The sequence below is a fragment of the Rattus norvegicus genome, chromosome 18, assembly GCF_021556685.1.
Source record: "Rattus norvegicus strain SHRSP/BbbUtx chromosome 18, alternate assembly SHRSP_T2T, whole genome shotgun sequence".
Lineage (NCBI taxonomy): Eukaryota > Metazoa > Chordata > Mammalia > Rodentia > Muridae > Rattus > Rattus norvegicus.
The window spans coordinates 72,634,343-72,651,044 of NC_141551.1; the positions used below are offsets into that span (position 1 = coordinate 72,634,343).

Consider the following 16,702-nt stretch of genomic DNA (forward strand, 5'->3'; position numbering starts at 1 on the left):
CAATGCCCTCTTCTGGTGTGCAAGTGTACATGCAGGCAGAACTCTATACATAATAAATAAATGAATAAATAAATAAATAAATAAATAAAAGGTTAGTTGGGCCTGGGGACAGGCTCCACAGTAGAGCTCACCCTCACCATGTCCTCACCATCAACCATCAGCACCAAAACATAATAAAATACCCGACAGAAAACCAAAACCAAGTTATATGTCATATGAGCATTAATGACATCTCTTTGTCTACTTCTTTCTATACCACTTGGGATTGACTTTACTGACCTTTCTCCACTGGGTCATCAGATCTATTTGGAACAGACTGCAAAGCTGCCATCCGTTTCACAGGCCACATTAATTTACAAAGTATTGAAAAGCTGCAGCCCATGATCATTTCAAAGGGTCAATTATCAAGCTGGGTGTCCTAGCACGTGCCTTTAATTCCAGAACTCAGGAAGCAAGAGGCAGGTGGGTCTTGAGGCCAGCCTGGTCTACATAGTGAGCTCCAGGACAGCCAGGGCTACATAGATCCTGTGTCAAAAGAGAAAAACAAAAAGGCTGCTGTTCTTTTCTTTTTGACTATAGCAAGGGCATATTTTAAAAAGATTTCATTATGTTTACTTTATGCATGTGAACACATGCATATCCAGTTATGTAGGTGGCACACAACTGTCTCTAATTCCAGTTCCTGGGGGAACCTGACACCCTCTTGTGACCTCAGTGGGTACCATGTGCATATGATGTACACACATTCAGACGAAACATTGCACACATAAAATAAATAAATCTGCCTGGCGGTGGTGGCGCACGCCTTCGATGCCAGCATTCAGGAGGCAGAGGCAGTCAAATCTCTTGAATTCAAGGCCAGCCAGGGCTACACAGAGAATCCTGGCCTGGAAAAACATACAAACAAACAAAACCCTGAAAAAAATCATCCACCATCTATCCACTTCCGTGTCCTCCTCGCTCTATGGAGCTACATGGGGGCCATGTTTGATTATGTCACACTGCCTTAATCAGAGTGCCCAGAGGAGAGCAGGAAGAGGATATTTTCATGCTGGACAGGAACTACACCTATCTAAAGGGAGACCTTGTGGCAGGTAACTGCAAGTCCTCTCCAAGCAAAAGTTATTTAAAAACTGGTCTTTATGATGCTAAAAACAGCTTCCAAAACTGGCCAACTGTCTGTCCCTCTCTGTGTTAATGTATCTCTCTTTGCCCACAGTTGTAGATGGGGAAGAAGGTGGATCTGTTCCATGAAATTCACTTGCTGGTTTGCTGGTTTTACCACTACTGCATTTCCTTCCTTCTCCTTGGCCTTCCCCATCCTCCCTTTCTTCCTTCCTTCTTCTCTTAACTATTTTTGTCTTTTTTTAACATTCCTATGTAGCCAAACCCAGTCTCAAATTTGTTATGTAGTAGAGGATGACCTTGACCTTCCAATCCCTCAGCTTCCACCTCTGGAGAGCTGGGCTCTCAGGTCTGCTCCAACACACCTCACTTCCCTGTGCCATTTTCTGATTTATCCTAAACCACAGAACCAGATTGCCTCTTCAGATAGAGGTAGGTGCTGGGTGTCAGACCCTGGACAAGAGGCTGAGGTGCCTAGTTAACATACCAATGGATCGGGCCTCCAGGTTCTCCCAGCATTCCTTAGTCCTTACCAGGACTTGACTGGCATACCCTGCCCTCTACCCTGACCGTTCATGGGGCTCTTTATAATCCAGACATTTTGGCGCCCTCTCTCTCTCTGACCCCTGCTTCTCTGTCTTCGGGTCTGCATGACTTTAATATGGTTTGAATTGGTTTATACTTTCTCAGAGGAGAAAACCTACCAGCAGTGTTGAGGCCTGCCCCCTGCCCAACACAGCTGTAGCCATTTTGTTCCATGCCCACCAGCTATTTCATATGGTTGCTGTAATACTCCTGTGGGCCATTGACACAGAAGAATAACTCAGAGCAGGGTCATGCTGACCACACACTCCCTTATGTTCTGTATGTTAATATTGAATTCTACAACTGTAATCTTCACATAGGTCCCAACAAATTAAAGGTTGCTATAAACCATTATGTCCAAAATGGCTTGAGTCAGGGCCAACCATGGTGCAGCAATTCTAGCACCTGTGTATGAGCTCATTGTGGTCTTTGCAGTTTTAGCCTTTATAAGCTGACATAGAAAATTATTTGGGGTCATAGCCTCAGCCCCGAATTCTGAGCTACAGCTCTTATTGACCAGCTGAAGGTGTGCATTCAATAATCCATCCCTAGCTGAATGGGATTGGTGTTCATGTGGTTTGCGGGGCGATTTCTGAACCCCAGCGAGTAGGGCTTCGGAAGTCCTGTCTGAAGTGATCCAGGGTCAGGGTTGGACCTTGCCTGTCACTGCCCTGTTCTAGGAAGCACTGGTTTTCCTATGTTAAATATGCAGCTGTTCAAGGATTAAATGGAACCAGGCAAGAGTCCAGTTTCATTAAAGACTGGTTTGGGGCCTGGTGTGCTGGTGTATGCTTTTAATCCCAACTCTTGGAAAGCATAGGCTGGTGGGTCTCTGTGACTCTGAGACCATCCAAGTTGGCCTAGCTAGTTCCAGGCCAGCCAGGGATATATTGCCAGGCTGTTTCAAAAATCAACAGCAACCAAGCAAGATACTGACTTAGGATGGGCATGGTGGCACATACCCTTAGTCTTGGCACTCAGGAAACAAGGACAGGCAGAGCTCCATGAGTTCAAGCCCAGCCAGGTCTGCATAGTAAATTCCAGCTAGCCAGGACTACTACATATAAAGAACTTGTCTCCAAATTTTTTATATCATCATCGTCATCGTCGTCGTCGTCGTCGTCGTCGTCGTCGTCGTCGTCGTCGTCGTCGTCGTCATCATTTAGAATGACTCATCAGCAAAACAAATAACCCTTGCTATATTAGCTTTAAAAACTGGCCTGGGGATGTAGCTCAGAAGAGTGCTGTCAGGGATAGCATGTACTAGCCCTGGGTTCAATTCCCTCACTGAGAAAAGGGGGGCCAGCTAGCCAGGCATAGTGACGTCTATCTGCAATCCTAGCACCACTGGAGAGAGCCTAAGTCAGGAGGATCTTGATTTCAAGGCCAGTCTGGACTAAACTGTAAGAAAATAAAAGCAGACGCTGGACACTGTGGTGCACTCCTCTGATTCCCAATTCTTGAAAGTGCCAGAGGCAAGTTGGATCTGTGAGTTCAAAGCCAGCCTGGTCTACAGAGTGAGTTTCAGGACAGCCAAGGCTACACAGAGAAACCCTGTCTTGAAAACACAAAACCAAATTAAACATACAAACAAAAGAAATGGAAAATAAAAACAGATTTTCCTGCTCTCTGTTTTTTCCAAGTCCTGACTTAGAAGTCCTGACTCAGAAAAATACCTCTTTCCCTCCCCTTTCCCCTCCCCTGCCCCTTTCCTTCTCATAATTTTCTTTTTTAAAGACAAAGTCTTACCTTGTAGCTTTGGCTGGCCTGAAACTCACTACGTAGACTAGCCTGGCTTGAATTCATAGACACCCACTTGCCTCTGCCTCCCCGGTGCTGGGATTAGAGGCTAGAGCCACCGCGCTCAACCTTCTGCCTTTTTTTTTTTTTTTTTTTTTAATTTAAATCATGTCTGCTTTCCCTAATACTCTGAGTTTCTCTCTGTCTCTAAAACTATCCCCTCAGGGCCATGTGTGTTTATCCATAGTGTTGCTGCCCCCCTCCATAGGTTAATTCAAACTGTGTAGTCAGTCTCTCTCTCTCTCTCTCTCTCTCTCTCTCTCTCTCTCTCTCTTCCTCTCTCTTCTCTGTCTCCCTCCTCTGGGCTGCTTGCCTGACCTAAAGTTTTTCTTTTAACCACTAATAAAATTGTCCTCAGGCTTAAAAAAGCCGCATATGTTACTGGAGGGAGTGGATGTGTGGTTATTGGGATTGTTATTCCAGAGAGCACTGAACAACGCAGTTCAAAAAGGGCTGTGACCCATAGCCTTAGCAGCTGTCCCCTTCACTCAGAAGTGTCCCTGCCATTTGTATGAGTCACTTTAAAGCTTCTTCCCAAACTCAGAAGACTAAATGTTTCTCTCCTGGCTGACAGATGGGCTCTTCTCCCAAATGAATCAGCCCTGGCTGTAGCGTATGATCTCCTAATAGAAATCGGACTGCGAGAGCCGATGGGAGGAAGAACAGCCCTAACCTAAAGTATCTGGCTCTAACGCTCAGAAATGCCCAGCACATAGCTGTCAGTGGGTCTCAGGCGCAGAGCCGGCTCGCTCCGCGGTCTGAGCCTTAGTGTTTGTGCCGTTGACTACTGCGGTGACCCTCCTTGCTGCCTCTCCTCTCCCTACCTCCCTCCTCACATCTGTTTTGAGCTCTAGATGGAAGTCCGTGTCTTACACCTTCCCCCCTTTGAAGTGAAAAGAAAAGCATCCATTCATTTAGACAACATTTGTTTCATACTTGTTATACACCCATGTTTTTAGCGAAGACACTTGGACAGGGTCTGCCTTCATGGAACTGATGTTCTAGTAGGGAACGGATGGCTAGGGTTATTATACCCACAATCCATGAATTCATATGATTTAAGATAGTTAATTTCGTAAAGAAAATAAAGCAGTTTTAAGAAGAAAGATATGCTCACGGAGTGAAAAGGTCAACGAAACTCTGGGCTCGAGGACTGTGGTAGGGAATTAGATTCTCCTTTTTAGACTGAGATAAGTTTTTTTTTTCTTCTATTTTTCTCTCCCCCAAATCCAAGACTGTGTTTCTCTGTGTAGCTCTGGCTGTCTTGGAACTCACTCTGTAGACCAAACTTGTCCTCTAACCCAGATCTGCCTGCCTCTGCCTCCCAAGTGCTGGGATTAAAGGTGTGCACCCCCTACAACCACCACCACCACCACCACCACCACCACCACACACACACACACACACACACACACACACACACACACACACACTGATGTAGTTTTAAACAAGGGTATGTTGGATGTGATTTCCTGATAGAATATTATTCTGGCTATTGGGAATGATTTTACTGGAACAATGTAGAGAACAAGGAGAGAGTGGGTCTGGTAGCTTATGTCTATAAAACCAGAACTTGGGAGAGAGAGGCAGGAAAATAGTCTGTCTTGAGTCCAGCTTGGGCTCCACAGTATTTGGGCTCCACCGAGACAGCGGAGGGGTGGTAGGAGAGACTGGAGAGACCGCCCAAAGTTAAGAGTGTTACAGCTCTTGCAGGGCATCCTGGCTCAGTCCCCAGCCCCCAGCTCCCATTGTTGGGTCACAACCACCTGTAACTCCGACTCCAGGTCACCTGACATCCTCCTCTGGGCTTCTACATGCACTTGCTGGGCATCGAGTCCTACAGGCACACAGTACAAAAAACACATCTAAACAAACAAAAACAAGGCAAGAGGCAGACATGGTGGTGCACATGGTTAGGCTGGTAGTTGGGCTGGAGAGATGGCTCAGTGGGTAAGGAATCATGCTGCACTTACAGAGGACCCCAGTCCAGCCAGTGCTACATATTAAGACTCTGTCTCAAAAAACAAGTTGGGGTTTCTATTGTTTTGCTAAAGCACTAGGACTTTTGCAGTTTAGGGAGGGAAAGGTTTATTTCCTCTTGCAGCTTGTGTGTGTAGTCTATCATCCGGGGAATTCAGGGCAGGAACTCGGGAGAGGCTACGCCTACTGGCTTGATTCTCATGCCTTGACCATCTGCCCAGAATGGGCACCATGCACGATGGTCTGGGTGGCCCCTCAGCGTCCCCACCCCAATTCACTAACCATGAAACCGCCCCATGGGCTTGCCCACAGGCAAGTCTCACAAAGACATTGTCTCATTTGTGGTTTCCTCTTAGCAGACTTCTCCAGTTTGTGTCAAGTTAACAGAAAACCTACCAGGAAAGACACCTGCCATAAACCTGACAACCTGAGTTTGATCCCAACCCAATTGGTGAGTATTAGTTACTTTTCATTAATTAATTAATTTATTTATTTATTAATTATATATGAGTGCACTGTTGCTGTCTTCAGACACACCAGAAGAGGGCATTAGATCCCATTATAGACGGTTGTGAGCCAACATGTAGTTGCTGGGATTTGAACTCAGGACCTCTGGAAGAGCAGTCAGTGCTCTTAACCACTGAGCCATCTCTCCAGCCCATTAGTTACTTTTCTATTCTTTTTTTTTTTTTAATTCTTTTTTTCGGAGCTGGGGACCAAACCCAGGGCCTTGCGCTTGCTAGGCAAGTGCTCTACCACTGAGCTAAATCCCCAACCCCCTACTTTTCTATTCTTGTGGTGAAACACCACGACCAAGGTGACTCATAGAAGGAAGAGTTTATTTGACTTATGGTTCCAGAAAGACAAGAATCACGGTGGGGAAGAATGGAAGCAAGCATTGGCATGGCAGCAGTGGGGGCACATACACTTGGAGTTTTCGTTCCTACTTGTGTAACTGTTTGGGAAGGATCAGGAGGTGTGGCCTTGTTGGGGGAGGGGCTTTGCGGTTTCAGAAGCTGACACCATTGGAAGTTAGCTCTCTTTGCCTCGAGCTTGTGGATCAGGAAGTAAGATCTCAGCTACTGCTCTAGCTCCACCCCTACTCGCCTGCTACTATGTTCCTGCCCATAGCACTCATTCATTGACTCTCTCTCTGAAACTGTAAGCCCCAAATACACTCTTTTTGTAAGTTACCTTGATCATGATGCCTGGTTATAGCAAAAGAAAGTAACTAAGTAAAAAATTGCACACAAATTTGTGTGTGTGTGTGTGTGTGTGTGTGTGTGTGTGTGTGTGTGTGTGTGAAGCAGAGGCCGAGGGCTCACAGTGAGCTGCAAACATGAAGCAAAAAAAGAGAGAAAAATAAGATGAGTCTTTAAACTCTCAAATCCGGCCCCATGATGTACTTCCTCCAGGGAGGCCACACCTCCTAAGCCTGTGGTGACCAAGTATTCAAATATCATAGGTAATGGAAGGCATTGAGCATGCATTCAGAGCACCACATGGTAGAAGGGTAACATCTACACCCACAAGTTGTCCTCTAACCTCTACATGTATGCTGTGTTATGTGGCCAGTCACGTCCACACAACATCAATAAAAGTGAAGTGCAAAATTTCAACATACACACATACCAAGGAGGTAGTGCCATGTGGATATTTGTGAGTTTAAGGCCAACTTAGTCAACATGGTTGGTTCCAGACCAGAGCTACACAGTGAGACCCTGCCTTAAAAAATTGCACACAAATTTGTGTGTGTGTGTGTGTGTACTCCACAATATATAGTATGTATTATTCCACATGTTATATATTGTGTAAACCCCAGTCTGACTTACAGATCTTATCCCCTTTCCTCAGTTACTCACTTCTCCACTTTTGATAATTATCTTTCATAATGTATGCTGCTGCTGAAATTCTACCACAAATGTATATGGCCATGGATGTACAGAATTTGCATTGTTTTTAATTTTGCATGGATAGTTGGCAACTCTTTTTTTTTTTTTTTCGGAGCTGGGGACCGAACCCAGGGCCTTGCGCTTGCTAGGCAAGCGCTCTACCACTGAGCTAAATCCCCAACCCATAGTTGGCAACTCTTACAACTTCCTTCCTCCCTCCCTCCGTCCCTCCCTCCCTTCCTTCCTTCCTCCCTCCCTTCTTTCCTTCCTTTGAGACAAGGTCTCACTATGTTGCTCCAGTTGGCCTGGAAACCACATTTGCACCAGGCTGGCTTGGAATTTGCAGTGATCCTGTTGCCTTAGCCTTTCATGTCCTGGAATTAGAGAACCACCATTATACCCAGCCCAGGTTAGCAATGTTTCTGAGATGTGTCCACTCTTCTATATGGTTCTGACCTATTCGTTTTTTTGTTTTATAAATTGCGTTCTTTTCAGGAATCTACTGCATTCTAGCTGACCATTCACTGGATTCATGGGTTTATTGTCATTGTTATCAGCAGCAATGAAGCGCATATTCTTCTGTATATTGCTTTATGTGCTTGTGTATCAATGAGTTCTGTAGGTGAGGGCTGTATTTATTCAGGTCGGAGCCCAAATTCTGATTGGTCCTAGGTGGAGATTATGGTTGTGGGTTTCTTAAGATTAACAAACCTCAGAACATACAGAACATAAGGGTATGTGGTCATCATGGCCCTGCTCTGAGTCAAGTTATTTTTTTCTGTCAACAATATGAAATAGCTGGCAGGCATGGAACAAAATGGCTACAGCTATGCTAGAGGGGTAAGCCTCAATGTGAGATTATATATATATGTATATATATATATGTATATGTATATATATGTATATGTGTGTGTGTATCTAGATATATATGTGTGTGTATACATACACATACATACATGAATGAATATTTTGCCTGGGGAAACGTCAGGTCGACAAACTACAGCCAAGCAGAGGAATCTCTGTTGTGACCTTAGATAACATCTGATGACACTATTAGGCTGTGAGTTGGTGCAACCCAATGGTCTGCTGAGGTAACACATTCCAAAAGGCACCACCTGATAGGCACAGGATGTTAGACTTTAGACCTGCAATATCCCAACCCTTTCCACAATGGATGGTGCTCAAGGCTCATCAGTCCTGGAGATGGAATGCAGGTGGTCAGGTTTGCTGGCCAACGCCCTAGCCCGTTGAGTCATTTAGTCATTCCCTATTATCCCTTCAAAACTACCTGTTTCTTGTTTTGTGTGTTATCACTTCACTCATTGGCTTCTCATTTTTGCATAAAAGCAGATTTACTGTTATCCTATTATGTTACCGAACCTATGCCAAAATTCTATCTTGGTCTAGAATCTAGGTTTGGTTTTTTTTTTTTTTTTTTTTTTTTCCGGAGCTGGGGACAGAACCCAGGGCCTTACACTTGCTAGGCAAGCGCTCTACCACTGAGCTAAATCCCCAACCCCTAGAATCTAGGTTTTTAAACTTATAATCTCCATTTTTTTTTTATTTGTCTGCTTGAAGCCGGGTCTTCTTACTAGGCATGTCGGGATGGCTTGGTACTTACGATCTGTCTAAGTCACTTTTCTATTGCTGTGATAAAACGTCATGACCAAAGTAACTTACAGAAGGATAGATTTAACTCATGGCGCTAGAGGGATAAGAGTCCATCACCATCGCAGCTGGGAATTGTAGCAGCTGGCGCTGAGAGCTGAGGGCCCATACCTCAAACCACAGACAGGAAACAGAAAGCAAACTAGGATGCTATATGTCTTTTGAAAGCTAAAAACCACACCCCTATACAAGCTCCATGACATACTTCTTCCAGTAAGGCCAAACCTCCTAACTCCTTACTCAAACAGTACTGGCAACTGGAAGCAAATGTCAAGTACCTGAGGACTGTGGGGTCCATTTCATCTCTCCCTAAAACTGTCCTCTAGCTTCATCCTCAGGGGTGGGGATACTGCAGACCACTATGCCCACAGGCTGTAAATCTATCCATTTTATCATACTGATAAATCAGAGAAAAGGAGGAAATCTACAAGTGAACGCATCCAAGGTATGTAAAAAGAGGCATAGGAAAGATAAATAGGAAGATGACTTATCCCTTATTAAGAACCAATACTCTGCCAGGCAGTGACGGCACGTCTTTAATCCCAGCGCTGAGTAAGAGGAGGCAGGGAGTTGCACCATTCCAGAGGATTAGGAGGTATGGCTTTGTTGGAAGAAGTGTGTCACTGGGGGTGGGTTCTGAGGTTTCAAGTCCTTAGTCTCTCAGCCTATGATCAGGATGTAGCTCTCAGCTATTGCTCCAGCACTGCCTGCGTGCCACCCTGCTCCCTGCTTTGCTCACGGACCAAACTTCCCAAGGTGAAAGCAAGGCCCCACTCAAATGCTTTCTCTTATAACTGTCTGGGCCATGGCGTCTCCACAGCAATATCCCACTGACTAAGACAGAAGTTGGTACCAGGACTGAAGCATTACTGTAACAGGCCAGGGCATGCTGCTTGTTGGTCGAGTGTGGACTTTGGGACTTTACGGGGCTTAATGGGCCATCCTAGAAGGAACATGGAAGACAGTGGTTCTGAGAGCAATGTAGATCATGACCGGCCTACCTCGAGAGGTTTCGGAGGGAAAGAATATTAGCAAGTGGCCTAGAGATCATTCTTGATGTATTTTGACCAAAAAATGCGGCTGTTTTTGCCCTTGTCCTAAAACTCTGCCTGCTGCTAAATTGAGTTTTGGATTAATGGCTTTGGCAGAAAAGATTTTAAGACAGCATAGTACTGACTGTGTCCCGTGGCTTTAGTAACTATTCTTATGCAGATCTACAATGATGAAAAGGGGCAAGCTGGACAGAGACATCCAGGTGTAGTTTGGGAGGAAAAGGAGCACCAGGAAGTGTTATGGAGCTAATCCTGTGCTGAAGGAGATAAACAGTTAAAAAAAAAAAAAAAAAAAAAAAAAAAAAAGCTTGATGCCAAATGAAATAAAGCGAGTTGTAACCTTGGAGCAAGACCTCACCCAGCTAACCTTCCAACGTGTGGGAAAGAATTAGAGAAAAACTTAAGTAGTAAAGGAAACCGTCAACGACAGAGAGCTGGTGAAAATGTAATTGACGGAGGGGACCAAGCTCCAGCAATCAGAAGAACCTGGCAGTTTCTGCGATGTGGTTATGGCTTTAGAGCCAAGGATGCAAGAAGGGGCTTGTGGACTCTCCCTCCAAGGCTATGGCCTCTCCATCCGAGGCTAAGGAAAGTTGCTGAGGCCAGGTGTGTGGCACGAGTGTCCCTGCATGGAGACCCAGAGAGGCCATTGTGTGAAGCCCTGAAAGTGAAGCCTGGATTGTGTTGGAGGCCCCAAAATAACTGCAGATGCCAGAGTAGTGGATATCTGCCAAGGAGAGCTAACAGGGTGGGAATCAGCCTGAGAGGAAGACGTGTTATAGTCAACAAGGCTGAAAGGAGCCGGAGAGCTGAAGAACACTTTACATAGGACATGGAGATGCAGAATTTGGAGTTTGCTGGGTTTTGGTTTTGCTTTGGTCCAGTATTTCCTCACTATGCTCTTTCCTCCCTTTTGGAATGGTGATACCTATCCTGTACCATTGTGTATTGGAAGTAGGAGATCTGATTTTGATCTTACAGGGGTTTTCAATAAGAGATACCTTGATTCTCAGAAGATACTTTGAACTTTTTTTTTTTGAGGCTGTGATAGACTATGGGGACTATGAAGGTCAGTGAAAAGAATATGATGGTTTGAATAACTCCCATATGCTTTTATATTTGAATGCTTAGTGTCTAGAAGTGACACTATTTGAAAGGATTAGAAGGATTAGGAAGTGTAGCCTTCTCAGAGGAAGTGTGTTGGTGAGATTAGGCTTCCAGATTTCAAAAGCCCATACCCAGGTTTCTCAATCTGGATCAGGTTGTAGCTCTTAGCTACTGCTTCAGCACCTGACTGCATACTGCTTTGCTCCCCACCATAATTGGACCAAAACTGTTGAAGTTGTAAGCAAGATCCCAATTAAATGCTTTCTCTTATAATAGTTGTCTTGGCCAAAGTGTTTCTCTTCACAGCAATACCAATCACTGTGACTAAGAAGTGGCACAGTGACTAAGACTCGGCGTTTTGTTTTTAAACTTAATTTGAGTCAACTGTCCACATCCCACTCATTAAAGTTCAATTACTTATTACACATGTATACCTTACTTCAGTTAGCTCTTGGGTAAAAGTTTAATGAGAGGCATTCTAGCGCTTAGGTGTTTTGGGGGGTGGTGTGGGGGGAAGGGATGGAGGCCAGGGACTAACAGAGTCTAGCTCAGAGCTTACTACTGAACTATGGCCTAACCTTATCAAGGCATTTGATTAGTATGTTGGAAGATCCTCGTGAGCTAGTTAGAACCGACAGATATATAGAGTAGGAATTCTTTGCCCATGGATCCAACACTTTAAAACTCATACAAGTGCAATGTTCTCAGAATGACTGTAACTGGAAAAAAGACCTTAGGTAAGAGCAATATTAAACAGGGGTTCCATCAGTCTTATCAATGAAATCTGAACTGTGTGTGCCCAGTCAGTTTGACTCTGCATTGTCTGTCACGTTTGTTTTTTGTTTCATTCTCACACTGTACTCCAGGGTGGCCTCCACCTGGCTCATAACAACCTGATCCTCCTGCTTCAACCCCCCAAGTTCAAGTATCCGGCTTATTTCTTCTTTTCATTTTTTTTTTTTTTCCGGAGCTGGGGACCGAACCCAGGGCCTTGCGCTCGCTAGGCAAGCGCTCTACCGCTGAGCTAAATCCCCAACCCCTCTTTTCATTTTTTTAACCGAGTCTGGGAATATCAGCAATCCTCCTTCTGTCTCTCATCTCATTTTTTTCTGCAGCTATCAGAATTTCCTGACTTTCCAATTTCATCAGGGTTCTCTGGGGTGCTCTTACTTCACTTTTCTCCTAATCTCACCCACAATCATTTCAACTTTGCTGTCCAGGCCATTGGTAGTCCGTTCAAGGTCAGGAAAAATATCAGGCGAGGTGAAAAGTTAAGACATAAACTAAAAGGTCTTATCCAACTGGGCGTGGTGGCACACACTTTAATCCCGGCACTCAAAAGACTCAAGAGGCAGGTGAATCTCTCGGATTCAAAATTGGTCCACAAAAGAGTTCCAAGCTAGCTTGGGTTACATAGAGACTCCCTATCTCAACAAAAACACATTAAAAAAAATTCGTAACCGCGATCACCATTAGCCTGGAACAACGGTTTCCCCATCACCCATACTTGTATTATCCAACCACAGCTACTCTGGGGATGGCCCTGAGGCTGCTTCCTCTGTTCTCAGCCACCTTGGGTAGAGCACAGTGAGATTTCCGTGAGTCCTGTCAACTCTCTTCTCTTGGCCACTTCCTCAGCCAAGGCCGTCCTCCAAGTCCGGGGAGAACGCCACAGTTCCGGTAAGAGCCTCAGTAGCAGCCTGCGCTCCGGTGCAGGGAACAGGGAGCAGGGGCAGGAAGCGACGAGCAGGACTGGGCTCAGCAGGGACAGGCCACCACCGGAAGCGCGTGGGGGGCGCTCGGGCGGAAGACCGCGCGCGGTGGGCTGGGGGCGCCGCGAAGGGCGGGGCCTGTGCGCGCCGGGGGCGGGGCTCCCGCTCAGGTCACGTGAGGGGCCCGGTGGAGGTGGTGGAGGTGGTGGCGCGGCGGCGGCGGCGGCCGCGGCGTCTAGAGCGGCGCCCAGTGCAGGATGTTGCAGGAGACGGCGGCGGTGTCGTTGGCGGTAGCGGGCGGAGGAGCGGTGACGGCTGAGGCGCCCGCGGGCGGGATAAAATGGCGGATTTCGAGGAGTTGAGGGTGAGCGTCGCGGGGGGAGCGGAGGCCGCAGGGCGGGGGGAGGGGAGGCGGGAGCAGCGCGGCGCCGCCGGGGCGTGCGGCCGGTTGGCGGAGCCGTGTCGTCGGGCGCTGCGCGAGGAGGGACAGCGCGGGCGAGGGCGGGCGGATGGCCCGGGCGGCGGGCCGCACACCTGGCGGGCTGGACTCGGCCGGGCGCGTGCAGCGGCGTTCGCCTCAGCGGTGGCGACCCCGGAGCACTGTGTGAAAGACCGACCGCCTTCGGAAACGCGAAGTTGCGTTTAGGAATTTTCCTGTCCCCGCTGTGGTCTAGGCAGGTCTGTCACGAGATGAGGCCCCTTCTTCCCACCAGCGCTTTCTCCCTCAGCGTGGGGAGAAGCGCGGTCTTTTGGGAACACCGCCTTCCGTAGTCCGCCTTAGACCCAGGGACTTGGTTTGTAACCATGGTAAGAAATCTTCAAAGTCCGTGTTGTCACGTATGTAGTTTGTGCTCTCGAGGAGAAACTGTTTCTTAGCATGAGAACAAGCTCGTAACTTTATTGTTGGTACCTTTGTAGTCGGGGTCTAACGTAGAGGCTAGACAGATCATCTCACAGAAACCATATCCCAAACTAAACCAGGTATAGTGAGCTGCATTGAAGGCCGAATTACTGACGACATATGTGGGATGTTTACAGATAGAAACCGTGTGTGTGTGTGTGTGTGTGTGTGTGTTTTAAAGTGGAGACAAAGTATGGATTTGAAGTTAAATGAACTTGCAACCAGTTGAGGTAACCCAGCCATGTTTGGCGTTTGGGTTACTTTAATCTGTTCTGCTTTCTAAAGACCATTATTGTTTGTGGGAAAAGGATGTTGGCTGGCTGGACACCAACAAAAGAGTGAATGTGAAAGCTCGCTTAGGGCCTACCATTTTCCCTCCTGTTTCAGGAAAAGATGATTTTTCCCAATAAAAATTATACCGATGCATGTTGTATCCCTTATCAGTTTATACAGAGAACCATGACTGAAAAGGATATTTGCACTATATCGGTCTTAAGTGTTTATTGGAGCTCTTGAAACAATCAGGCCTGAGCCTCACTTCAGTAAACTGAACACTGGAGGTATTTTTACATGCAGTATTACCTTAACTTTTGCACAGTAACAGATGTATATTTCCTCTCCCAAGGAAGGTAGCTTTTTTTTTTTAATTTGGTTGGTGAAAACCTTTGTAGGGCTTGTATTAGACTTTTAGAAACGTTGCTGGTTAAAGAGAAGAATTAATCTTAACCACATAGGGTGGGAAAGGACATCAGTACTCAGATTGGAGTGAAACCAGGACCTCAAAAGGACCTTTCTGCTTTCTCTGTTTTGATTTGTGGCTCAGCCTCATTTTCTCATCCCTAAATCATCTGGGTTTTGCATCTCTTTGTGCTTGGTAAAAGGTAATGTTGTTGGCTTCCCCATTCATAGTTAAGTGACCAACAGAGACTTGACCTCAGAGTTTCCAGAGGGAGGGAGGGAAGGCAGGCAGGCAGGCAGGCAGGCAGGCAGGCAGGCTGAGTAGATGCTGGGAGAATTACCCACTATGTTTTGCTTAGGGCAGACTCATGTTAGTTTAAATTTAAAGAACTTTATCCCAGTCTGAGTACAGGAAGTGATGATGACATATACTCATTTTAATATCACCTTATTACATGCCAAACTCTGCTTCAGATACTTCACATATACATTGCTAGTCTCCTAATTCTGTAAAGAAAATGAACATAGACAAACTTTCATCTAGATTATAGTTTGAGAGAGGAAATCTTAAAATTTTAAACACTAGTTACTTGATTTCAGAGTCTTGAGTTCTTGAATCCATGTTAGATTTCATTGTTCAAGTGCCTTTGGGACTAGGTGGGATTCCTAATTACTCTATTTATAGACTAAATTAAATGATAAATACTATCTTTTTGTATCATAAAAGTGGAAGAAAAATAGAACAGTGGACCCTCCTCCAAAAAAACCCAAAAAACAAAACCCCACAGAAAACAAACAATCCAAACCAATGCCAAAAAACTATAATCAGAAAGAAAGAGAAGGGGAAGAAATATCCTGGACACTCAGAATGATGGTTTCTGGTACAGATTATATTCAGATGATCCCAGTGACAGTTAATTCAATATAGAATCAGAAATTATGGACATTAGATTTTTGGTTATCTTGGCAGTGGAAGAAATGGTAGACGAATTCTCGGATACTATAATTTAAGCTGTTGAGGATCAGTCTGTTGAGTAGTCAGCATGTCCCTGGTGCTGTCTGCTCTAGAGGGATCTTTTGGAGAAAGATCATCCCCTCATTGCGGTTTAGTTATGTTCTTTCACTTTTTAGGCTTGGTGGGGTGGGGAAGGGAGGTGTCATTTGATAAGCGTGGTGGTTTGAATAGGTATGGCCTCCATAAGATTCATGTATTTGAGTGCTTGGCCTATAGGGAGTTTAGGAGGTGTGACTTTGTTGGAGTAGATGTGACCTTGTTGGAGGAAGTGTGTCATTGTTGGGGCAAGCTCTGAGGTCTTCTATGCTCAGGTTCCGCCCAGTATGGAACACAGGCTCCTCTTGGCTGTCTTCAGATCAAGATGATGTTGGCTCCTCCAGCACCATGTCTGCCTGGATGCTGCCATGCTTCCCACCATGATGATGATGGACTATATTTCTGAGACTGCAAGCCAGTCCCAATTAAATGTTTTACTTTGTAAGAGTTGTCTTTGTCATGGTGTCTCATTCATCAGTGGAACCCTAACTAAGAAGACAAGTTGGTACCAGGGACTGGGGTATTGCTGTGATAGGCCTGATCATTTTTTGTTTGGAGAAATGTGGGTTTTGAAATCTTGGATTAAGAAAAGTGTGGGATGCTCTAAGTGGGACTTAATAGGTCATACAAATAGATCCATGGAAGACATTTGTGCCGGGGCGATTCGAACACGGGGGCCTGGCTCATGAGGTTTCAGGGAAGAATTTTGGTATGTTGCCTAAAGATTGTTTTTGTGCTATTTTGGTGAAGAATGTGGCTGCTTTTTGCCCTTGTCTGAAGTCTGCCTGAGGCTAAGGAGAAGAGATTTAGATTAATTTCATTGGTAAAGGAAAATCTCAAAACAGCCTAGTACAAACTTTGTACTGTTGTTCTCTCCCCTTCATCGCCCTTCCCCCTCGCCCACCCTCTATTTTCTGGTTTTTTTTTTTTTTTTTTCTTCCCTCAGTGTAACCAGCCCTGGCTGTCCTCTCCTGGACTTGCTTTGTAGACTAGGCTGGTCTTAAACTCAAAGAGATCTGCCTGCCTCTGCCTCCTGAGTGCTGGGGTTAAAGATATGTGCCACCAAGCCCAGGTCTGTGGCACATATCCTTAAGAAGAGCCTCTTAAGAAGAGCCTTTTGATCAGACATAGCAAGCTGAGAAAGAAAAATA

At 45.6% G+C, this 16,702-nt stretch overlaps 1 protein-coding gene across 2 annotated transcripts in view; it reads left to right on the forward strand.

Annotated features, from left to right (window-relative positions):
- The first annotated feature begins 13,085 nt into the window (after positions 1–13,085).
- Pias2 (protein inhibitor of activated STAT, 2) overlaps positions 13,086–16,702 on the forward strand; it is an 84,601-nt gene continuing 80,984 nt past the window's right edge. For both annotated transcript variants that reach the window (NM_001393764.1, NM_053337.2), the window contains 1 exon segment: positions 13,086–13,285. In NM_001393764.1, the coding sequence (NP_001380693.1) occupies positions 13,262–13,285 (24 nt within the window). In that variant the 5' untranslated portion in view covers positions 13,086–13,261.